Below are 25,201 nucleotides of genomic sequence, written 5' to 3'. Positions count from 1 at the left end.
TGCGCGGAGTCGAGAGGCTCCTCCCCGCTGGGTGGCGCCGGTGCCTCCGCCTCCCCCTCACGGCAGCGCCGCTCAGCCCAACCAGGGAGGCGAGGCCAGCCTCGGCGGCTTCTGGTAGGCCCAACTGGGCAGAGGCGGGAAACTACGGCCAACAGCTTGCTCGATGGCCGACTCGCGGAGACACTGAGCAGCGCCCGTGTCCGCCGCCGCCATGGGCCGCGCTGCCTTGGGGTGAGGCGATGGCGGAGACCGGGGGAGGGGGGGTTACTCGCGCGGCGGGAACGCGCATTTCAAACGCCAACCGTCCCTCCACGCGGGGGGGGGCGGGAGGAGGAGGCGGGTACGGAGAGGGGGCTCAAGGAAACAGGCGCTGGACACCGGGCGCTGCCCCCGGGGGGACGACAACAAAAACGCCAGGGGGGAAACCAGGGTGAGTGGGGCGGGGGGAGGGGTAACGGGGCCCGGGACGCGGGGCTGGAAGTACAAAACGGGTGGGGGAGAGGGCAAAGCGTTGGGGGGGGAGCGGGAGGAAACCGACTCTCAACCTGTAGCTCCGCCCAGCTCCTTTAAATCGTTTTTTAAAACCTAATTTTCAGTGCTTTTTAACTTCCGCGAACTTCTTTCTTTCCTCCTTGCAGGTCGTAACCGTCACAGGGAGGTGAATGGAGAAAATGTGACTTCCCAGGAAAATGAAACCGAGTGGTTTGAAAAGCAGCAGCAAAGGACAGTTCCCCTGTAAGTCCTCGGGCTTCCTTTCATCTGTCAATAAGAAAGGTGCTTTGAAAGTTCAGCTCGGTCCTCAGATTCTATTATTTTTATTTTATTCTACTTTACAAAAAAGCTCTTTTTCAGTGTGCCAATTCCAATCTGCTCCAGTTTCCTTTCCTTTGAAAATTAAGATAGGCAGGGATTTCTTCGACATATCAAGGATCCTACCTAAGACGTTAATGACTGGATAGCTTTTTTTTTGTAAGCTAGAACACATGTTTGGCTTCACTTAACTTATGTTTTGCTTATTTTGTAAGTGTATGTAAATATTCCATAGTGAAAACTGTGGGCTTTGTAAGAATTCTGCCCAGAAGGCCTAGTTTGTTTTCATTGAAACCCCATTGTATGTGAATTCTTTTTGTGTTCAAAAAATAAACAAATAAAGTTTGTAAAGTTGCTCAGATGTATATGCAATATAGTTTGCTCTACATAAAAATAGCACTATTTGACAACTTTAGAGCCTACGGTATGAACAATGCCCCCAAAACACATTTTTTAAAATAAAAACCACAGCCTACTGAGGACTGATTCAAGATTCTTGAACATCTGGAATTAACAAGAGGATTTCTGTCAGAAATGATGACTATTGTCATCATATTAGGCTGATGACTACTTTGAAGTAATAAAATTAATTGCTTTTATATTTGTAGGATTGTTGCCCCCTCATCTGCGTTCCTCATCTAGTATCCTCCAGATGTATTGGACTACAATTTCCATGCTGGCTGGGGATGATAAGAGATCTAGTCAAACACATCTGGAGTACACCAGGTTGAGGAAGGTTGCCCTACATCTTGGCATGTCTCACAACTGATGTCTTGCAGGGGAGATTTACTCTTATGCTGGGCTACATGGACCCATGGTCCGATCCTACATGGCCCTTATGTTCTTATGATCTCGCCACTTGTAGCTCTGTGAATGTGGTGTATAGTTTTAACAAGCCAAAATACGTGCTTTTCAGAAATCTGATTTTCCTTCAACAGGATTTGTTCATAAACAGATAAAAGCCCCATTTGGTGATCAAATTTCCTCTCCCACTTTGTGTTCGTTTCTTTGTTTGTGTTGTTGAAATTACAGGTGATATGCAAGGAAGAACAGAAAGAAGCAGACCTCCCTTGAAAACTGTGAAGAAAGAATCTACAAAGTCAGATAAATTAAAATACAAACCACTTACTGGGAAGGTGTTTTACCTTGATATTCCATCTAATGTCCTCTCTGAGAAAATAGCAAAAGATCTTAAGGAATTGGGAGGGGTAAGTCAATATGTATATTTCTGTTATTTAAAAACAGAGAATAATATAGATTACTAACAAAATGCTTTTTGGAAGGAGCCTTCATAATAAGATTGTATAGAATGTAAGCCTATGCGGCAGGGTCTTGCTATTTACTGTTTTACTCTGTACAACACCATGTACATTGATGGTGCTATATAAATAAATAATAATAATAATAATAATAATAATAATAATAATGCAAAAAAGCTTCCTATGTAGCTGGGAAAGGTGATGGCAAAAATCCTAGAGCTAACTATTGAGCCAGATTTTAAGGACAAGAATATAAGGGACAAAAGAGTAGGCAAGATAGTGGAGATGGAGCCCAGTAATTTATACGTAGGAAAACTTGGAAGATGTAATATCCATGGTCTCCGATGTCTTCTGTACTAACAGGATAAACTTGAAATCCTAATATGGGGTGGGAAGTGTGATCTGATATCATTGAAACTCAGGATTAAAATAGAGCAGTTGAAGAGTATACCTTGTCCAAAAGGAATAGACCCAACAGAAAGAGAGGGAGAGTATTGTTATATTAAAGAATGAATATACCTGTACAGAAATTCATATTTCTGAGATGAATTGGAAGTCCTGTTGAAACTTTTCAGTAAATCTTTGCTGAAGGTTACCCACTGAACAGAGGGATAGGAATCCCTATGGCCTTTTTAATTATAATTATTATTTTAACTACTATTTGTGGCCAGCATGATAGATTGGATTCAGTGTTGGATACAGTTTCCTCTTTTGCATAATATCAGGGATACTACAGAATTAGTGGAAATCATCTCTTCTCTCCCCACATCCGCTCTCCGTTTGTGGGAACCTCCACTGGATCACAGGGACTTTTGTGTATGGAAGAACAGCTTTGGATCCAACCCACTGTGTTTACATTTTTGTGATTTTATGAATACATTTATTTATTTGATTCAAAATTATTCCTTGATACAATTACTTAATCTCTAAAAAATATTGCGACTGTTCTTTTGTATAACCAAGCAGCCATCTATCTAGCAGTTGCTCTGAAATCCTATCATGTGGAAGTTAGTCCATAAAGACCAGCCTCTGGAATTACTGCTCACTACAAGGAACCTGAGATTTTTACTATGCCATCAATACCTTTTCTCTTGTTCTTGCCCCCCCCCCTTTTACAAGTATGCAGTGAAAGCTGGATATTTTGTGAAGCAAATAGCTATTCTTGAGTAGTTCTTTATGTAGCACAATTTCTATTTAATTAGATTCCTAGAACTATCTGTACTTTATCACAGTGGTTCCCAATTAGTGGTCCGCGGACCCCAGGGGGTCTGTGGCATCATTCACATATTAGCTCTGCAAGGTCTGCATTTTAATAAAAGAAAATATGCCATCTCCTGCGCTCCGTCTGCTTCAATGGTGACGTCATGCGCGAAAGCACCTGTGTGATTTAGTGACTAGCTTCAGAGATTACTACCCTGCACCTAATCCTGAAAACTCATGGATAAGGAATCCTTTTGAATGTGGTGATGTACAACTAACAACTCTATCCGCGGAAGAGCAAGATGCATTTGTTGACGTGACTTGTGATGGTTCATTGAAATCATTTTTCAAAGAATATAGACTGGACCAATTCTGGGTGAAAGTCTTTCCTGATTGTAAGAAATTAGGTGAAAAAGCTTTGAAACATCTAGTTCCTTTTTGTTCCATATATCTTTGTGAACAAACATTTTCGACATTTTGTTATATGAAGAACAAGCATAGAAATCAGTGCGATGTTGATCCAGATTTGAGATTAAAAGTAGGAAATATTGAACCAGATGTGGAAGGGATTGTTCGGGACAAAAAGAGGCATGATTTCTCCCATCATGTTTAGGCTTAGTAGCTGCTAGACATGTCATAATTTGTTCAATTGTGAACTAGACGTTAGTAAAATTAAATTCGTCGTTATATTCCTAACTAAATCATTGTCATTTTTGCTTGGTAATATCACAAATACCACAAATTTTATGGACTGTTTTTTAGTATACCTAAAATCCTTTGCTTATTAGGGGCTACCCCTTATTTTCTCCAAATAATTGCTTTGCACAGGTATCTACCATAGAGATAACAAAATTTTCAAAAGTAGGGGGTCCATGGCTTGGCATTTGAAAAACAGGGGGTCTGCAGTACTTAGCTAATTAGGAACCACTGCTTTATCATATAAATTAGCAAACTTGGATCCCCTGTAGGTGAACCTATTGTGATCAGGTACCAACCTCTTGCATGTGTCACTTCATATGCAACTGGAGCCATGTAGACCACATGGCTCCAGTTGCATATGAAAGCAGCTGCTTGACCACATGTGGAGTGGGGCATTACCATGCATTAAACTGGTGTCAGATGCTTTCTTACAGTTATTTTGTGTTAAATAAAGTGATGTAATTACCTCCAGTTTTGAAATAATGCTTTTCTTTTCTTTTTACATTTAGAGAGTTGAAGGATTTCTGAGCAAAGATATTAGCTATCTGATCTCTAATAAAAAGGAAGCAAAATTTGCTCAGACTCTTGGACAAGCTTCTCCAGTTCCAAGCCCAGAATCTATATATAATGGAGGAAACAGTTCACCTCATCCAAGCAGCAGAAGAGATAGGCATGATGGAAGTTCATTTAAGATGGTGGACACAGTAAGTTTCATTCCTACTTCCTCCTCCATTATTCAACCCATCCCTGCAGATAATTTTTAAACAATGTTGCAAGTCAAGTAAAGCCAACGCTTTACAATTTCATATCTCTTCTTTCAAAGCTAGCCCAAAGTTCAGATGTAGTTAATGTTGCCTCAAGCAAATAATGGCTTTGATGAAAATACTCGAGGTGAAGATATGGTCCCATCATCCTGCCCTTATCTATGTTAACTCAGGATATAGTTCTTGAGTAACATAATTGTGGGGTCTGTTGCTTTATTATTTTAAGTCTGGTTAAAAAAAAATAGAATGTTTCAGAAATAGTATCTAAAATATTTGCATTGGATTTTTTTAAATTTTATGCACTACTTTTCCAAGCAACTTATTGTAAGCTAACTTACATAAATACATATATTAAATTGGTAGTAGTGTATATAGCTCACTGTTTCATTCAATTTACAAAGAAATTTAATATTTATAACTTCAAAATATTAAAAGCATGATGTAGGTGTAGATGTGTGGACCAAAACGTCCACAGATGCATAGCACATATGAGCCACCTGTTTTTTTCCATGGAATCTTGTGTGTGAGCTGGCATTTGGTGATATTTATTCTCATCTCACAGCAATGGATCTCTTTTTTCCTACAGATGCAAATTCCTGAGTATGTTTCAAAAGTGTTACAAAACTGACAGCCTAATGCTAATAATGTTTAGTCAGAAGTAAATCCCAGTGACCTATTCCAAATAAGATAGTAGATTTCCTGGACTTGATGACCTCTGAGTTCCCATTCTAATTCTCTGATTCTAAGCATAGATTGCATAGCAAAACTGAGGTATTTGTGAGACTAGGGTCACTGTTTTCTTTGCTAAGCCCTTTTCTTACAAAGTTATCCCTTAAAACATTTCATTATTAAGGTTAGTAGTAACTTACACATATGTTATGTATTTCTTAAACATAGGTGCGCATGAGTAGAGGAAAATCCTTAGTTGAAAAAGCAATAAAAGAACAGGTATGTACATTTAATAGCATTACTCCTTTTGTTTACTTTAAGGAACTCAGCTTTCTTAGTGAAATACATGCTTATGTAGCTTTCCACCGAATTCATGTGTTAATTGAGTGGTTTTTTGTTTTTGTTTTTGTTTTGATACTTCAGAAGGTCACTATGCTAAACCACCAAACCATTTCTGTAATGGTTCAAGAGAGTAATGATGAGAATATGATTTTAGCCCTAGTTTTGCCTATGCGCTTTGTTCTCATTGATGGGGTGTCAAAGCTAGGTAAGAATACATACATCACTGCAGGCGTTGCTGCTGCTGCTGCTGCTGCTGCTGCTGCATTCACACACATATGCCAAAATATTTTAACTGATGAAAGTATTAAATATTTGTTTCTCAGGAATTAATCCCTTCAGGTAGTATACTATCAAATGCCTTGAGTTGGGGAGTGAAAATACTTCACGTCGATGGCAAGTATTTTTTAAACTAAAACTAATTTTCATTACATCACTAAAGTACTTTTTCAGTTCTTTTAGGATAAGTTAGATAACGTCCAGTTTTAATTACCCTTTTTCCTGAAATAGATATTAAGAATTATATTGATCAGAAGAAAAACCATCTTTCTCTGATAAAGAAATCAAGCACAGAAATAAAAAATGTGGTAAGTAGACCTCCTTATTTCAGAGGAAAATAGTAAAAATTGAATAAAGGTGAAATTGTATAAAAATGACTTCTTAAATATTTAACTCTAATAATATGCAGTATTGTAAGACCCTGAGAAAAATATTTCATGTGCTAGTGTGTTCCAGCATCATTTAGGGAAATTACTGTCCTGAGCTAAATAGTGTAATGGCTTGATTACACAGCACCAGAAAGTCTTAGGCTGTGTTTGCACGTAACCTTGTCAGGAATCCTGGCTTAATAAACTCCGATGTGAACAAGCAGTGTGCTAGTGCATGCAATCCATTCATGCCTACTTCACTTGTATGCCACCACTCTCTAATGTGTTTAGTCTGATGCTGTTATATTGTGCTTTAAAACAAAAATTCTGGCTTAATAATCCACAGTGTGCACTCTGACCATTCACTCCTTCCTTCACGAGAATAGGCAAACAAACCAAGAAGAGAGAACCTTGTGTGATCTCTGAATCCAGTATTATAATTAAATGCATCCAAACAAGTCAGGATTCGTAAACCAACTGAAAGCCCTGGTTTAAAGCTGGCTTACCATCCCAGGTTTGGCCATCATGGAAATCTGTCCTTTCCTTGTTTGTTTACCTGTTCTTGTGAAGTGAAAAGCAAATGTGTGAATGAATGAATGAATGAATGAATATATTTTATTACGGTCATTGACCAATACCAACAGTACATTTAACAAACACTATATACAAAATATGTTAACACATTAAAACTACCAACATCTAGAAAGTCAGAGTTCAAAACAATTATATCAGCAAATCCATCTAAAATCACAGAGTACACTCAGGGGCTAAAAAGGTACGGCATGTTATTGCAATTGCACAAAATTTAGCTACTTTATTGGTAATATAGGGAATCTTATCAGAGAGTAATAAGGAAATATAAAATTTTGCAGTTCTACCCGGGTATTTATATAAAATAGGTAGAATAAGGTCATTCCTAAGATCCCGATAAAAAGAACAGTATAAAAGTACATGCCTCACCATTTCAACATCCCCGTTATTACAGGGGCATAGGCGGTCTTGGAATGGTATTCCCTGGAATCTCCCCTCCAAAAACTTGGAGGGCAGAACATCAAATCTGGCCAGAGTAAAAGCTTTTCTATAATTTGGGTAAGTCAGATTAGTCAGATAAGCACTTGACTCAAAGGTCTTATTTCTTAAGGGACTGTCATAAGACAATGAGCTGACATGCTCTTGCAGTACAATATCCCAGATTCTCTGTTTGACAGCTGCTTTGGCATTTGAATAGCCTAAAGCTATTAAAGCGTTGGGAGAAAATCCCAATAGAGATAACTCCTTACCCAAATACTTTTTCCATTTTGATTGAAAGGAGTCCAACAATATCAAAGGAGCCAACCCAACTGGTAAGAATATAAGTTTCAACCAATAATTTATCATATGCAATTTAGTACGGGCTTCAATGGGAATTAGACCAGCCTCTAGCCTCAAAGCAGCATTGGACACACAATGAGGTATTGAAAATATAGTTCTTAGAAACTTGGTCTGAATGATTTCTAAAGGGCGGAGGTTATAATAGGCGTACAACTGAGATCCATATAGCATTTGGGCAATAGTTTTAGCCACAAACACTTGGATCGCGGAAGGGATATGTTGCCCACCTTTAGTATAAAAAAATCTTATCAGTGCTGCAGTGCTCCTTCGTGCATTTGTCACCACATGATTTATATGAGTGAGCCATGATCCTGACGCATGGAACATCATTCCCAAATATTTATAGCTAGCAACCTGCTCAATGGGATTTTCATTAATCGTCCATTTATGTTTTATTTTCCTCCTGCCAAAGACCACCACCTTGGTCTTTGAATAATTAATTGTTAGTAGCTCTTCATTACAATATAAATGCAAAGCCCTCATTAAGCGTCTTAACCCAATACTGGTTAGAGATAACAACACAGCGTCATCAGCATATAAAAGAATTGATAAAAAGCGATTGTTCAGCTTAGGTGGATGGAAGTCGGGGTTTGATAGTCTCTTCACTATTGAGTTAATATAAAAATTAAACAAGGTTGGGGCCAAAATACACCCCTGTTTAACTCCATTAGATGTTGGGACAGGTCTTGACAAAACCCCTTCCTTGTTACAATTTACTCGAAGCCTGGTGTTTTCATGCAGACGCCGCATAAGCAGCAATAATCTTCTGTCAATATTAGTGTTCTCAAATTTGGCCCATAATTTATCTCTAGGAATAGAGTCAAATGCTGACTTAAAGTCGATAAATACAGAGAAAAGGGCACCAGCTTTAGGAGAGGCATATTTATCAACTAAATGTTGAAGAACAAAACCTTGATCTGTTGTTGATCTCCCTGTTCTAAATCCTGCTTGTTCTTCTTCAATAATATTTTCTGCATATAGCCAATCCTCTAATTTATCAAGCAGATGGCGAGCATATAGTTTGCTAATAATACTCAGCAAACTAATAGGTCTGTAATTGGCTGGGTCAGATCTATTCCCTTTTTTATAAACTGGAATGATAATAGCTAATCCCCAATCATCTGGGATACATGCTGTATGATCTATCCATGTGAATAAGGAAGCTAAAACAGGTGCCCACCAGTCAAGGTTGGCCTTTAATAGTTCTGCAGGAATATTATCAGGACCTGGCGCTTTACCTAATTTTAGTTGATGTACCAAATTGGTAATTTCAGAGATAGATACGGGTGCCCAATCCATCATACCTTCTAGACTCCCCTGAGGTCCCTGGAGATTTCCATTATTCGCTGCATAGATACTCATGAAATGTGACTCCCATACAGTGGGAAGAATACAAGAGTCAAGTTTGTCTGTGTTGCTATGCATGCCGCCAGCAATTATTCTCCAGAAAGCAACTGAATCATTCTTTTTAGATGCCATTATTAAACTCTGCCACATATCTTTCTGTGCCTGGTACTTTTTCTTTTTAATTAGAGCTTTATATTTCCTTTTCATCCCAAACCATTCATCAGGGATCCTTGTCAAATTCTGATCTCTGTATGATCTATATTTAGCCACTAGACTATTTTTCGCCTCTCTGCATTCCCTGTCGAACCAAGATTTCGAAGCAAAGGTTGGATTTCTCCTTGCATGTTTATATGTCAGAGAAATCTGTAAGGAGTGAATTAACTCCTCATAAGTCTTTAGAATGGTTTCAATGGAATCAGCTGTTCTGATAGAAGAGCCAAGGTGTAAATAGGGCTCAGTCTTAAGTAGTTGTCTCAAGGAGTTATCATATTTGCCAGACCACTTAATACGGGAGGCTCTGAAATCAACATCATTTAGTGGTGTTGATTCTGTATCTGCATACCTTTTTAGATCTCTAATTTCCAAGTTTAGGGCCAAGGGCAAATGGTCACTCTCTGAACGACAGTCAACCTTAAAGCCAGCCACGGCTGATAACAGATTGTAAGATATCAAAACATAATCAATTGTGGATGCTCCAAAGTTGGATAAAAAAGTAAATTCTCCCGGTCTGTCGCCCTCCGTATTCCCATTAACAAGGATCAGATCTAAATTATTAATCATGTTCAAAAGGCAAAAGCCAGCATAATTACAGCCATGATCCTTGGAGTATCTGTTTAAAAATAGGTGACCAGGATCAGGTTCAGGGGGCATCATATGAAAACGTGAAAAAAGAGCTTCATCATTTTCACCTGTCCTGGCATTAAAATCACCAGCAACAATAATCGAGGCTTCAGGATAAAGCAGTATCAAACTATTAATATAATCCTCCAATTTATGCCACATCATTCTAATTTGTGATTGTAATCGATAAGGGGGTAGGTAGACATTAATAATCAGAAGAACATTTAAACCAAATTTAATTATCAAAGCAGTGGCAAATTGAGAAAGAGGCTTTACATTAGTAATAGAGGCGTATAACTTGGTTGAAACAAAGATACCCAGTCCACCTTTGTAACGACCGCCTCGTTCACTCGGGGTTGATTTAAGAATAAAGGATCTAAAACCATCCAAAGACAACTCCTCCTGAGACCATGTCTCTTGGAATAGGAGTATATCAAATTTAGTAACATACTCTACAAATGTCAAATCTCTAACTTTGGTAGCCCAGCCTGCTATGTTCCAAGATAGCAACTGGATAACGTTGACAGATCCAGTAGTAAAATTATCAGCCCTATCATCTTTCATAATAGCCACTTCTAAATAAGTTTGGGAATATTCCTTGGTCCCAAGTCAGTATTTATTTTGCCTAACTGATCTACCACACCAAGATTCACCCCACTGATCATAATTAGCTTCCTTAGCATATGCCTGGGTGGGGTCACCATTAAACCATGCACTTGTAAGGGCCAGCCTCCTCTTTTGTCTATCGTTCACAGTGTCCACCCCATTTCTATACCCTCTTCGCTTCCTCCCATTAAACCTATGTGACCTGTTTCTATCTCTAATCAACACTGGAATTTGATTAACTTGATCATTTCTCATGCTGTCTGAGTCAAATTTAATATTGGATACAACAGGTATTCTGCCTTCCAGAGAACCTGTTCCTTGTGCTGCAGAGTATAACTCCTGTCTGTTGAAGTCTGGTCCCTCTAAGTTTGGCTTACTTGTTACATTTGAAGGGGCAGTCACTTGTGTCATCCCTATCACTGTTTTGCTATATGATTTATCTTTCTCTAATATCAAATCCCTAGTTATTCCTTCTCTTGATTTTGGTTTATTTTGGTCACCTTTTTCTCTTTTATTAGCATCCTCTATATCTAGCAACTTAAAAAGGGGCTTAAAATTCAAGCTGCTTCCTTTTTTCCCCATTTTATTTGTGCCACCCTTATTCCCAGTTTTACTATTATTAGTTTGTTTATTCAATGTGATATTAATAGGATTAGGTTTCTTATTATACGCTTTGCCTTTTTTGCTAACTTTGGATTTTGCCTTATCTACTCTGACAGTCTCTTGAGGTGATTTGGCTTCAACTTCATCAATGGGAGGGTACTGGTCACTGGCCAAATCTTGTTTATCTTGATTGGTTGAAATTAATTTTAAAGGATCCCAGGTGTTTTGTCCTAGACATAGCAATAATTCCTCATGTGATAAACTAGCGATTCTTTTAGCTGTATTAGGTGATAAATTATAATAATCGTCTTTATCTGAGCAAAATAAGGGATTTTCTTTCGTTCTTTGGATCTGTCGTTCCACTTGTTGAAGATGGTCTCTCTCCTTCAGTAGTCCCATCGTTACAGTCAATAATTCTTTTATTTCCTTCACTAAATCCCTAATTTCCAATAGAACATCAGAGGGTGAGAGTTTGGTCTCATCCATTGTAGGCACAGCTATATCGGGGAAGGGATACATTTCAGGCTGTGAACTCTTAATGGTATTTGTGTCCCTGGGTTGGTGTTCGTTCTGAGTCTTCCAAAACCCTTTACTTATATTAATCCCTTCAGATATCTCAAATGGGATAGCAGGAGATGGCAAAAAATCCTCCTTTCTTAATTTACCAAAATCTACATTCAAGGAACTATTTAGTTGGCTACTGTCCAAAATCTGTTCCTCACTCAATAATGTATCTGATAGGTCAATAAGGAAGTTTGGTTGCATCTCTATAGAAACCTCCTGCTTGTACTTCGACTTAAGGGAGAGAATTTTTTGCTTCTTAGTAAAATCAGTTATCTTTGTTTGCTTTGTTCCTATACTGGCTTTTCCATATCTTCTGAGCATATCGTCTCCACAATTACAATTTCTGCTGACATCCATAGGAAGTGATAGAGACGACAGAGCACTAATATTCATTTCTAAAGGTAGACGTTCCTCCAGTAGCCCCGGGCACCGATTGTTCCTTTTAAATTCAGTCATAGGAGTTATAGACAACGGTGTGGTCCTCTGTATCTGCTGTAAAACTGGCGGAGATAATGTTATGTCCAGAATTTCCCCGTCATTAGAGAAAGGCAATTCCATTATGCTCCTAATTTAAATTAGCTCTGCCCGCTCTTCCTGCTGTATCAGGGCTGCAGCTTCTCCTTACCGCCGTGTGTCTTCACAGTCAGCAGCTTCGATAGATAACACCATCAGATCTAGCGCTGTTTGTAGAATGTTTCCCAGCAGTGGGGGAGAGGAATGCAGAGGAGTCTGACAACTCCGAGCTGAGCAATTAAACAAATTCCAGAGGCTAGCTTTCCTCATGTAAAAAGCACTAATAATAATGCCAAGATAAAATCGAACTTCAAACAATAGGGTAAAAGAATAAATAAATGAATTAAGATAAAAAGAGTAAAATTAGGCGGGCTAACAGGCTGCGTGTGTGCTGCCTCGCCCAACCGGAACCGGAAGCGAGCCCAAATGTGTGAAAATTGCTGTGTGTACATCATGGTTTATACAGACTTAGCCAGACTTACTATGAAATAAGCCTCATATGATAGAGTGAGATTTACTTCCCTGAGCAAACGCATATAGGATTGCATTGTTAGGGGTTCATCTGCTGATTCCTATATGACCTAAACTCATGGGAGCAGGAGGAGATGGCACCTTATCCTGAAAGAGAGAAACACACAGGGCTTTTATGGTGGCACAAGAAGACAAAAACCTGTTTGACAGCCTTGTAAATAAAACAAGAACTGTACTACCCATTTTTAGTGGATCACACCTCACAGATACTGTTCAATCAACAAGTTTTTCCTGCACCTATATTCAGCTATAAAATTTGAAATAATTTTAATGTTCAATTAGTAAAATATTCACAAGAATGTTTTTCTTAAATAGGAGAAGGATTCAACTGATCAGAAAACAAAAAGTAAGTATTAAAGACATGACTGATACTATTATCTATTTTGTTAAATACAAAAGAAAAATACTGGTGGATTATTTTAGGCAAGATAAAAAATAAACAAAATAAAATGATGTTCTATAATGTATATGTGAAAGCTGCTTATTACTTACTTTTGTAACCAGCATGTTTATTTAATTTTGTTATGAAAAATCTAAAAAGACTTAAATTCTTTTGAACAGGCAGACTGAAAAATCCTTTTCTGAAGGTAGAGGATAGAAAGTGGTAAGTGCTATTTTCAGAAGAATTAATGTCCCACTGCAGTGTATGTCCAAAAAAACATCTGGGTTCTTGTCCTTTGAATTTATTGATAACATTCAATGCAATGATGGTATAATCAATCTACAGGAAAACCATATAGAGTAATCTTCTCTTGGTTGGATCCAGATTAATTTAAGACTTATTGATTCTGATAGGCCTACTCTAAGTTTGGATCTTACCCTGTGTTAGAAACCCCTGAATATATTTTTGAGTTCTGTTGACACATGATGACAAGCAATGTTACTATGGTGGGAGAAGGAGAGGAGGCAGAGAGACTGGGAGAGCTCAAGATCAAAGGACCTTCCTTTGCAGCAGGGAACAATAGCAGTTTGGACTCTGAGCACTACTCCCAAAACCTTTATCCTAGCACTGAAAGTTACAGGAGTTAGAGCCAGTGCATTAAAAAAAAATTTTTTTTTAAGGCTCTTTTTGTAGAGGAGACCGCAAGCAGCACCAGGACTGACTCCCTTCCCCCCATGATTGAAGAGTCAAGAAATGAGATTTTATTAGATGTTGACATTCCCCTGAAGCTCTTGGGTGCAGTGGAGTCACTACGTGAGGTGGGGAAAAGTGGTGTCTTATTTGCCCTCAGCTCAGTAAATTTTAGCTGCTGCCCAGAAGGCAGTATTTTCCGCAGTTCTTCTGCAGTGAACAATGTCAAGAAGAAGGTAGAGGCACAGTTGCTACTGCCAGCAGCTACCTGCACTAATCATGTGTATTTGGGGGAGAATGCTTGCCAGTTAGTTCTTGAAACAAGGACATTTTGTGACTGGCTGTGCCTGTGCCTGCACCTGCCACTGTTTTCTGACTGGTGGGTCTCCATGATTTTCAGCATTCAAGTGGGCCCTGTAGGTAGGATGTCTGAGAAAGTCCCATAATATTAGAACCATGAAGCTGATTGGTGGGAGATTCAGCACAGATAAAAGGAAGGACTTCTTCACACAGTACATAGTTAAACTATAGTATTCGCTACCACAAGTCATAGTGATGGCCACCAGTTTGAATGGCTTTGAAAGGGGGTTAGATAAATTCTTATAGGAGAAGGCTGTCAGTGGCTACTAGTTTTGATGGCTATATGCTACATCAGGTATCAGAGGCAGTATGCCTAAGTACACCAGTTGCTGGGGAGCATGAGCAGGAAGGTGTTGTTGCACTCAGGTCCTGCTTGTGAGTTTCCCGTGGGCAGCTGATTGGCCATTGTGTGAACAGAACGTTGGACTAGATGGACCCTTGATCTAATCCAGCATGGCTCTTCCTACATTCTTATCCCCTGGTCTAAAGGGGAATATAGCTTGTATAGAAAAAAATAATTGGAGTAGTATGGCGTTCACAGCAGGTAATACATTATATTGCAAGGAAGGGCTATATTAGTAGCTTGCTTATTCCGTACGCTCAGTAGCACTGAGGTGGTTGTTGTCTTTTCTCATATAGCCACTACAGACCATTTTACTTGCAACTATCCAGCTTTCCTGTTATCAACTATTCTAATCCACGACCTTGCAGTCCATTTGATGTAGAAAAGAAGAATGCTAATGGCCAGAAGCAAATTCAGAATAAACAAAGGTAACTGACGGTGGGATGGAGTGAGAGGAGAGAAGACGGTAAAATCAGAAAGGAGATGTGTACTGTTAGCAAGGGGAAGTTGGTAGGAATGAAACTTTCAGAAGCTGAGATTCTGTGAACCAGGAATACTGTATGCATGATAAATGGGAGGGGAGCTGAATTTCACACACCATTTATTTCCACCATATGAAAAATATTGCACCAACTGTCTTCTGCCCTTCGTACAGCCTTTCTGCTTGAATATGCCTCACAGGTTTATTTATTTTTGAGATAATATTTGTCTTCAGGACTTGCTTTTTTAATATTTAGGGGGGAGGAATTCACTGCACAAAAACTGTTTATACCCTTGCTTTGTATATATAATAGCCATTCTTCACACTATGAACTCTGGAACATTGCATTTACCTCCTGTACATAATTTGCCTGTTTCCAACACGTGAACCTCATGTTGGTTGCCTTGTTATAGTTCCAAGAGAAAGCAGCTATTATAGACATTGAGGGAAAGGGAAATTCTTAGGCTCTGTGGGATCATCTAATTATAGGTATGGAGAAAGTGAATCAAACTTACAATTTGAGATCCCTACAAAAACTATAACTCCTACTCGTTATTCTCTTAACAACTTGTGGTTGTATTCTGTGGAACATAACATGCTGGGCTAATGGTGCCACTGGTGTTTTAGTTCTTTTATTATATTTTGTGTTATTTTAATCATACTCTTGCACACTACCCTGTGGACCTGTTCAAACAGCACGCTAAGCCATGTTTAGGCTGCTAACCCTTTTGCAGCAAATGGTTAGTGAGCGTGTTTAAATCATGGTTATGTAGCCACCATGGTTAGGTATGGTTCATATGACATGCTAAGCCATAATGTTTAGCACAAAACGCTTAACCACTGTGGATTCGCATGTTGTCTAAACAGGGTCTTTATCTGAAGGATGAAGGTCTGTTTAAAATAAATAAATAAATAAAACTAGTGCCAAATTCCATGAGATGATGATAATAATTATAATATAATATATTTATTTCTTACCCGCCTCTCCCTTTGGATCGAGGCAGGGAACAACATTAGAACAGGAATCAATACATCTTAAAAATTCTTGATTTTACATTGATCTGGATAGGCCTGCCGGAAAAGGCTAGTCTTTAAAGCTGCCTTAAAATCACACAGAGAGTTAATTTTACGAATCTCCGGCATTCCACAATCTGGGGGCGATGGAAGAAAAGGTCCTCTGGGAAACTGATGTGAGCCTAGTTTTAGCTGACTGAAGTAAGTTCACCCCAGAGGACCTGAGTGTGCGGGGCGGACTATATGGGAGAAGGCGATCCCGCAGGTAACCTGGACCCAAACCGTTTAGGGCTTTAATCCTGCTCGATCTCTCGGTGGCTTTTGATACCATCGACCATGGTATCCTCCTGGATCGACTCTGTGGGATGGGCATCGGAGGCACTGTTTTACAGTGGTTCCAGTCCTACCTACGGGGTCGTTTTCAGAGAGTAGAATTGGGTGATCAGTCCTCAGCCTCTTGGCAATTGAGCTATAGAGTTATCTCCCTGTGACAACTGAATCAGGTGAGGCTGTGCAGGTCCTGGACCAGTGCCTAGACTCAGTAATGGGCTGGATGAGGGCCAATAAACAGAGACTGAATCCTGGCAAGATGGAAGCCCTGTGGGTGAGTGGTTCCCGAGTCCGGGAGACAGGCTCATTGCCTGTTCTGGATGGGGTTGCACTGCCTCTGAAAGAACAGGTTCGTAGTTTGGGGGTACTCTTAGACCCATTTCTGTCGTTGGAGGCTCAAGTAGCCTGAGGGGTTTGGGAATCGGGGGCACTGTGCTTCAGTGGTTCTAGTCCTACCTCTCAGGTAGATTCCAGATGGTGATGCTTGGGGATAGTTGCTCCTCAAAAAAGGAGCTTTTGTATAGTGTACCACAAGGTACCATCCTATCCCCAATGCTGTTTAACATCTACATGAAACCGCTGGGAGAGATCATCCGGAGGCATGGGGCGGGGTGATTTAGCCATGTCAAGTTTGAAACAAATCCTTTCATTCTTTGATTTTTTAGGAGTTAAAAAACACACTCTCAAATCATTCAACCCCCCTAAACAGACAGACACACACACCCCTCTGATTCTGTGTTAATCCACCCCTGTTTACTTATGGAAGAGCTTTTATCCTTTACTTTGCTGATGGGCTCAGGAGTTTGGATGTGGCGGTTTCTCCGTCACATTATATCTAATGCTACCCCGTCATAGGATTGCTCAGTTAGAGCAAAAGATGGACGAGAACAGGAATGCCAGGCAGTCTTAAAAGACAGCAATGGGCTGTGTGTTTAAAGCAGGGGTGGGGAACATGTGGCCCTCTAGATGTTGCTGGACTGCAGCTCCCATCCCTCACCATTGGGTATGCTGGCTAGGGCTGATGGGGAATTGCAGTCCACCAACATGTTCCCCACCCCTGTTTTAAAGGATCCTGTCTTTAAAAGGAGCTGATCCTGGAAAAAGTTAAACAGCGTAGGGTACTAATAGGACTTTCCATTCCTAGGCTCTTAAAGTTTCACAGAAATGGATGCTCAGAAGTAACCTACGTTGGCTTACTGTGATGTACAAGCCAACTCTATGTGCGAATTTGGATGATTGCGGTGGAAGAAGAAGCTATGGTGGCTTCTCCCTCCCTGCCCAACATGTGTTGTATGTGTGACTGCTATTTGAATTATTACCCATGCTGCAGTGTGGGTTAGTGTGTCATCTGAACACGGAGCGGGTTGTGGCTTCGTATCTGCCTTACAACTTCTACTGCATATTGTGGGTTGTAGGGTGGGTACAAAGTCATGTACATCGGGTTTAGATGACATGTCAACCCCTGCTGCAGCTCAGGGAATAATGCAAATGGTGGTCGTGGGGGCAGGGGGAGAAACCATGATGGTACTTTGCCCCACTGTGATCATCCCCACTGCAGTCATCCAAACCGAGTCTCTATGTTAATTGTGGGTTAAACAATTAACCTAACCACTAATTGTAGGTTAACTTAGGGTTGTTTAACCCATGATTAAACTATAGTGTCTTAGGTTCAGTTGTCACATAGGAACCCCCAATCAGTCCAGTCACAGATCAGATATTCAAAATTGCTGTAGGACATGCCCACCACACGCTGCAGCAAATTATGGGTTAATTAACACAAGATTTGCTACCATTTCATGTGAACCAGTTCATTATATTATTTCCCCAACAGTAGACTTTGCATATACCATAGAATCATAGAATAGTAGAGTTAGAAGGGTCCTATAAGGCCATCAAGTCCAACCCCCTGCTCGCCCTAAAGCATACCTGACAGATGGTTGTCCAGCTGCATCTTGAATGACTTTAGTGTGGGAGAGCCCACAACCTCCCATGGTAACTGGTTCCATTGTCGTACTGCTCTAACAGCGAGGAAGTTTTTCCTGACGTCCAGCTGGCTTCCTTTAACTTGAGCCCGTTATTCCGTGTCCCTCTGGGATGATCGAGAAGAGATCCTGGCCTTCCTCTTTGTGACAACCCTTTAAGTATTTGAAGAGTGCTATCATGTCTCCCCTCAATCTTCTCTTATCCAGGCTAAATGTGCCCAGTTGTTTCAGTCTCTCTTCATAGGGCTTTGTTTCCAGACCCCTGATCATCCTGGTTGCCCTCCTCTGAACACGCTCCAGCTTGTCTGCGTCCTTGAATTGTGGAGTCCAGAACTGGACGCAATACTCTAGATGAGGCCTAACCAGGGCTGAATGGAGAGGAACAAGTACCTCACACAATTTGAAAGCTATACTTCTATTAACGCAGCCCAAAATAGCATTTGCCTTTCTTGCAGCCATATCGCATTGTTGGCTCATATTCAGCTTGTGATCTATAACAATTCCAAGATCCTTCTCGTTTGTAGTATTGCTGAGCCAAGTATCCCCCATCTTGTAACTGTGCCTTTGGTTTCTATTTCCTAGATATAGAACTTGGCATTTATCCCTATTAAATTTCATCCTGTTGTTTTCAGCCCAGCACTCCAGCCTATCAAGATCACTTTGAAGTTTGTTTATGTCTTCCAGGGTATTAGCTATCCCACCCAATTTTGTGTCATCTGCAAATTTGATAAGCATTCCCTGCACCTCCTCGTCCAAATCATTAATAAAAATGGTGAAGAGCACTGGGCCCAGAACTGAGCCCTGAGGTACCCCGCTCATTACCTCCACCCAGTTTGAGAAGGTTCCTTAAATTGAATTTCCTTAAGATGGCTGTGTTGCCTAGTGCAGTTTCCTGATTGATCATTAGGATTATGTGTGGAGTGTCCCTCTTAGTACTTGATTTTCATGTCATTGGTGTTGAAGCACTATGATCCTGAGTAAATGTGACAAGCTAGCCTAGAGATTTCAACTTCAGAGATAAGAGTCTGCACATAAGATGCCTTTAGATGCAGAGATAATTTGCCCTGAGATATCTGCTCAATAGATAAAGATGTCTAATGAGATCATCGACATCTAATGAAAACAACAAGTCCTGCATTTCCCATGTACAGGCTGAAGCCTATGCTGGCAACAGACAGGTGGTGCTAGAGATTGAATTTGCATGTTTTAGATCTTTTTTCTGTTTAGAAATTGGAATTAATTACTATTTTAAGCTGAACACGAGGAATATTGCTAATCATTGCAACTCTTAGTGCATAACTGCTGTAGTAATGTGGTAGAAAGTTATACTTCTAGTTTCATTAATGAACAGGATAGAAAAATGGTTTAAAGCACAATCTGATGCATGTTTAAACAGAGAATGGTGGGAGTTTTAGGACTTCCTTTCTGTCTAACCAGGCATAGCATTGCGTTCTAAGACTTGTGGTAAAACATTCCACAAGGATGGGGCCACCACTGAAAAGGCCCTATATCTTGGCCTTACCAATCTAATAAATCATACACACACGTACTAAGAACACCAGACAGTTAACGCCAGCAGAGCTACATTTTGCTTCTTTTAAAATCTATTTTAAAGTGTTTTATTCTGTTTTTAGTTTATTTTATCTTGTACACTGCTCCGAAATTTTCAATGGGGAGCGGTATATAAATATTGTAAATAAATAAATACATGCTAAATGCAATGTGTTCCACATGACAACCAAAGCAGCTATAGTGAAGGGTGCTGCTGTAGGATGTCTTTCTGTTTAAACATACATAAGACTGCACCTTAATCACTTGAGTAATGGTTTGTGTTGCTATGAGCTCAGTGGTGAAATCTTATGGCAGTCTAAACTGTTGAATGTTCAGTGTTCTTTTTTGTGTGTAATACAGTTGTACTGTATACCATCAAGCTTGTCTATTATTTCATTATTGAGCAACACATAAAACATGATTTGCTGCCTGGTTCTTGTAATTTTGAGTGGGCAGAGATTTCTTTGACTTTAGATTTGCATACATGCTACCCTATTTATGATATACCTCTACTAGGCAGGGATAGGATTCCTTCTTCACTTTTGTAATAAAAATTCTTGGACAGAGAATTCAAATAAGCATCTTATTGATCAATACTTTCCCCATATTGTAGGATTTGTACCAGAAAATGTTTGTGTACATAATTCTTGTTACCTGTTTTGAAAATGCATATAACATTGTAGTATCATAGTGGGATTGGACTTCACAAGTAGCCAGTTTCTGTATTTCTAGTAGCTACCAAATCTGGATAGAAATTGTCTTATCTCTTGTGAATAGAAACCCAGCAAATACTGACAAAGAAAAGGGCCCAGTTCAGGTTCCTGTGAAACATAAGAAGAGAAAGGGCTATTGTGAATGTTGTCTGAAGAAGTATGATGACCTTCAAGCTGTAAGTATATTTTACCCAAATTGCTGGCTTATTTTTGTGTGGTGGATATACTTAAATTCAGATCTCTTCCAGAGGTTTTGGGACACCTCTTTTTTTAGATCACCCTTTTTACTAAAAGAATAGTCCTTCAAAATCCTGTATTTGATCAATTACTAGAAATAATTTAAACAGATGTTGTAAAGTTTGTTGTAATAAGGCCAATTTTGTCCCATTTTGGGTGAAACTTTAAATTCATTCAAAATTCTGCATTGAGATTTAGCTGGTGCTTTAAAAGTGGTAATAAGCTATCTGACATTGAGAATCCTGTTTTTAAAGTGGGGTTAAAAAATTGTACTTCTCAAAACTTAATTTAATAAATTTTGCAATTCATATTACTAATAAGTATAGGAGCAACATTAGGGACATGCATGTGTATCTGTATTATACTAAAAAAAGAGTTGAACGCATCTGTATGCTACCCTGAGATCTTAATGATATAGGGCGGGATACAAATGTTTTAAATAAATAAATTAATAAAATAAAAGAACTGCTGACAATCCCCCCCCCCCCAGGATAACTAAAAAATTATTGCGAGCAAAAGGGGGTGTTGAAATCCCCACAGTATAACAATTAAACTTATAAATTTACATAGGGTCACAACTGATGTACCAGTCTAAGCTGTTAAAGAGTATTCCTGGCCACAACTGCTACCTAAGCTTCCCCACTTGGTATTGAGTCCAGGAGCACACTCAAACTGCATACTTGGTACTTCATCCTTCTTCTCACATCAGTCCGTTGGTTTCTGTCCACCACGCTGCCGCTAAGATCATCTTCTTGGCTCGCCGCTCTGACCATGTTACTCCACTTCTGAAATCTCTTCATTGGCTTCCAATTCACTTCAGAATCCAATATAAACTTCTCCTATTGACCTTCAAAGCTTTTCACGGTCTAGCTCCTTCCTATCTCTCCTCTCTCATCTCACACTATTGCCCCGCTCGTGCTCTTCGCTCCTCTGATGCCATGTTTCTCGCCTGCCCAAGAGCCTCTACTTCCCTTGCTCAGCTTCGTCCATTCTCTTCTGCTGCCCCTTACGCCTGGAATGCTCTCCCAGAACATTTGAGATCTACAACTTCAATCACAGCTTTTAAAGCTCAGCTAAAAACTTTTCTTTTTCCTAAAGCTTTTAAAACTTGATGTTGCTCAGACTTTAGACTGTTAGTTATACTGTTATACTGTTAGTTTTACCCTACCCAGTGCCTGTTTACCCTACCCAGTTCCTGTTTCCATTCTCTTCCCCTCCTTATTGCTTTACTATGATTTTATTAGAATGTAAGCCTATGCGGCAGGGCCTTGCTATTTACTGTTTTACTCTGTACAGCACCATGTGCATAGATGGTGCTATATAAATAAATAAATAATAATAATAATAATAATAATAATAATAATAATAATAATAATAATAATAATAATAATAATCATCCAGAAGAATGCAACCCCCTTTTGGGAACAGATGTAATCTTCCATCCAGATTAGTTGGTTTCCCTATCCGCAGTACTTCATCTTGTCTGGATTAAGTCTCTGCCTTTTTGCCCTCATCCATCCCAAAACCACCTCCAGAGTTCGACAGCCTCCCTAAGATCATTACATGGAAACAAGAGGTAGAGTTGAGCGTCACCTGCAAATGTCTTCCCCCAGCAGTTGCATGTAGATGTTGAAACCAAAGCTAGAAACAGCTTTGGCTTCCACTGCCCTGCAGGAGGAATGGAAGGGTGGGTAACAGAGTTAGATGTGTTAGAACAGATGACCAAAATCTCTATTCTTTTCGGACATGCTAGTTTCCAGGTAGTAAAAGATCTGCAGGCTGGGATTGGTTGCTTCCATAGTCAAGTTGGCACCACCCATTAGTAAGGACTTCCCATTTATGGAATATGTGCACTCTGGAATAGTTCAGTAAATATAAATATGTACACTTACATATTGTATATAAAATGTATATGTACTATTTATTAATTACATTACTATACCACCCAATAGCCGGAGCTCTCTGGGCGGTTCACAAAAATTTAAAACATTCAAAGTATAAAACAGTATAAAACCATAATATAAAATACAATATAAAAGCTCAACCAGATAAAAACAGCAGCAATGCAAAATTTCAAATTTAAAACAAATGTAAAATTAAAGTCTAGAATCTTTCTCACAACTTGAAAGCATATTTGGTAGGGTCACCAGGTGTCAGATAAGGAACAGATAAGGACTATACTTTTTGTATTACGAAATGTTTTCTTGTTCGAGAAAAATATTACATGCATTTTAATTGTATATGAATAATTCCTGTATGAATGTTGTCAATACATTTTTTTCTCTTTCTTTTCTAACTTCAGCATGTTGAAAGTGAACAACATCAGAAGTTTGCACAGAGTTCTCACTATCAAGTTGTGGATGACATCATTTCCAAGTTTCCTTGTGACTTTTTAGAGTTAAGAGAGAATACACCAAAAATTAAAAGGTAAAATAACATTGTAACTTCCTGCAGATAAATAACAATGATTGCTCTTTGAGAACTTGATTGAAAAGCTTAGGTTCTTTTGTATACCCTGATTTTTTAAAATTATTGCTCCACTTGGAAAGTTCTGTTATAGAATGTATCTTTCTGAGCTTTCTTAGAAAAGTAGTACTGGACTTGACCAGTTTGACAGATCCAAATTTGATGATATCAACTGTCCAACAATCACTTTTTTTTAATGAGGCTTTCATATTCCAGTAAGTATGCCTGCAGTGGGAAAGCAAGCACTATAATCCACCTAAGCACCTGTTTTCCTTGGGCTCCCAAGTCCAAAAGAAATGGATGTGTGGAATACATCCTTCTGTTTGGTTTCATCCTGTGATGCATAGTGAGATCCCCCACTACTATTGTCCTTAGCTCAAGGAACCCAAGAGTAACTGGAAGTACAGTTACCAGGCGTGGCTGCAGTTGTAGCTTATTTGTTTTCCTTCTGGTTTAAAGGGTCAGTAGGCAAAAAAGAGAGGCAGAGCTATACATACTGCCTAACAGTGGCCAGTCCAGGCTTTCTTTTGAATCAAGGATGCAGCCAATTAAGCGGTGTACAGGATGGCATGTGGCTGATTGCATGGTGAAGCTCAGCTGCACCATACCTAGACATGTGTGCCTAAGCACGTGCATACATCAAATAATTTGCCACTGAAGTTCACTAAGCACAATGGCTACTTAGTGAACCATTAAGGCAACTAAGTCACAAATTGCGAATCTGAAATAATCTGTATCCCTGGAACCATATTACTTTGGTTTACTATTATTATCTTTTACTTTTATGTCATCTTTGAAGATTCCTTTTAAATGTTTTATTTGTATAACTTATTAATTTTAGGCGAAAATGTAGTGTCGGACAATTTGCTCCTCTTATTGGAACAAAAACGGAAGACCTGAAAGAACGGCTGAAGAGGCAAGATATTCCACGGAGGTGGTATTCTGGGAAAAGTGTTACAGTGCAGATACTGAAAGAAGTTCCTCAACACATAGAAAAATCTGTACACATAAATTCTACCTCTGAACCTTCATGTTCTGCTTATTCTTATCATACCATATGTTCTTCGGAAGCATCAAGAAAAGCGAGTGGGAATACCGAAAGCGGTAAAATGCCAAAAGCTTCAAACTTAACAGAGATTGCTTTATCAACAAACTTGGTACAACTACCTCTCCAGAAAGAAAGTAAAGTGTGTATGAAAAACTTGCCTGAAATTTATGACCATTATGAGCCTCGATCAAGACAGAATTTACAAGGGTTGTCAACAAACTTAAATTCGCTACATAATCTGAAAATCACTGAGTTTAGCAACACATCAAAGCCGAAACGAAAATTGAACAATGCGGTTCTTCTGCCAGCAAAATGTTTAAAAAAGGTAGACACTCATTCAGCAGTTGACCTTAGTGTGGGAAGCAATTTTCCAAGGGAACTTTTGGTTCTTCTAGAGACAGAAAAGCCATCATATAGTCCTGAAAACAAGGAGCCCAGTGAGTTGACAGACATTAGTATACAAAGCTCACCTTCTATAAAACTCAGCAGAAAAGTCATACATTCTATAGGAAGGAATAAAAAAGGAAACCAGAAACAAAACATGGAGTTACTCTTACAGCAGACTGATCCTCCTGTTCCAGAAGAAACAAAAAATGTACAAAGCTCATCAACACAAGCACTATTGCAGTTATTTCAGACCAGTGAGGCAAATTCTGATTTTGGGGGGTTTTCGAGTGTACAAGAGAACAAAGACTCAAGTTTAATGAAAGATACTTGGGAGGACCAGCATACAGATGCTCTGTTGTCTTTGTTTTCTACATCTGCCTCTTCGTCTCCATTTATTGGATTTTAATGCTGCTTTATTTAAAACAATGAGTTTTGAATAAACGTGCCAACTGAAA

General features: G+C 39.3%; 1 protein-coding gene across 2 annotated transcripts; it reads left to right on the top strand.

Annotated features, from left to right (window-relative positions):
- Positions 1-58: 58 nt before the first annotated feature.
- DBF4 (DBF4-CDC7 kinase regulatory subunit) lies at positions 59-25,201 on the top strand. Of its 2 annotated transcripts, none has more exons than XM_063127264.1 (13): positions 59-231; positions 639-735; positions 1,843-2,018; positions 4,478-4,672; positions 5,630-5,680; positions 6,067-6,136; positions 6,251-6,324; positions 13,078-13,108; positions 13,324-13,366; positions 14,834-14,965; positions 20,673-20,784; positions 23,148-23,272; positions 24,153-25,201. In XM_063127264.1, the coding sequence occupies exons 2-13, from the start codon at positions 690-692 to the stop codon at positions 25,150-25,152; spliced, it is 2,055 nt and encodes a 684-aa protein (XP_062983334.1). In that variant the 5' UTR covers positions 59-231; positions 639-689; the 3' UTR covers positions 25,153-25,201. The 2 variants fall into 2 exon arrangements, with proteins under 2 accessions (XP_062983334.1, XP_062983324.1); XM_063127254.1 differs by having other exon boundaries at positions 6,251-6,327.

Source organism: Elgaria multicarinata, chromosome 1, assembly GCF_023053635.1.
Source record: "Elgaria multicarinata webbii isolate HBS135686 ecotype San Diego chromosome 1, rElgMul1.1.pri, whole genome shotgun sequence".
Classification (NCBI taxonomy): Eukaryota; Metazoa; Chordata; class Lepidosauria; order Squamata; family Anguidae; genus Elgaria; species Elgaria multicarinata.
Note: the sequence above shows the minus strand (reverse complement) of the source record. Positions and strands in the feature narration are given on the sequence as shown.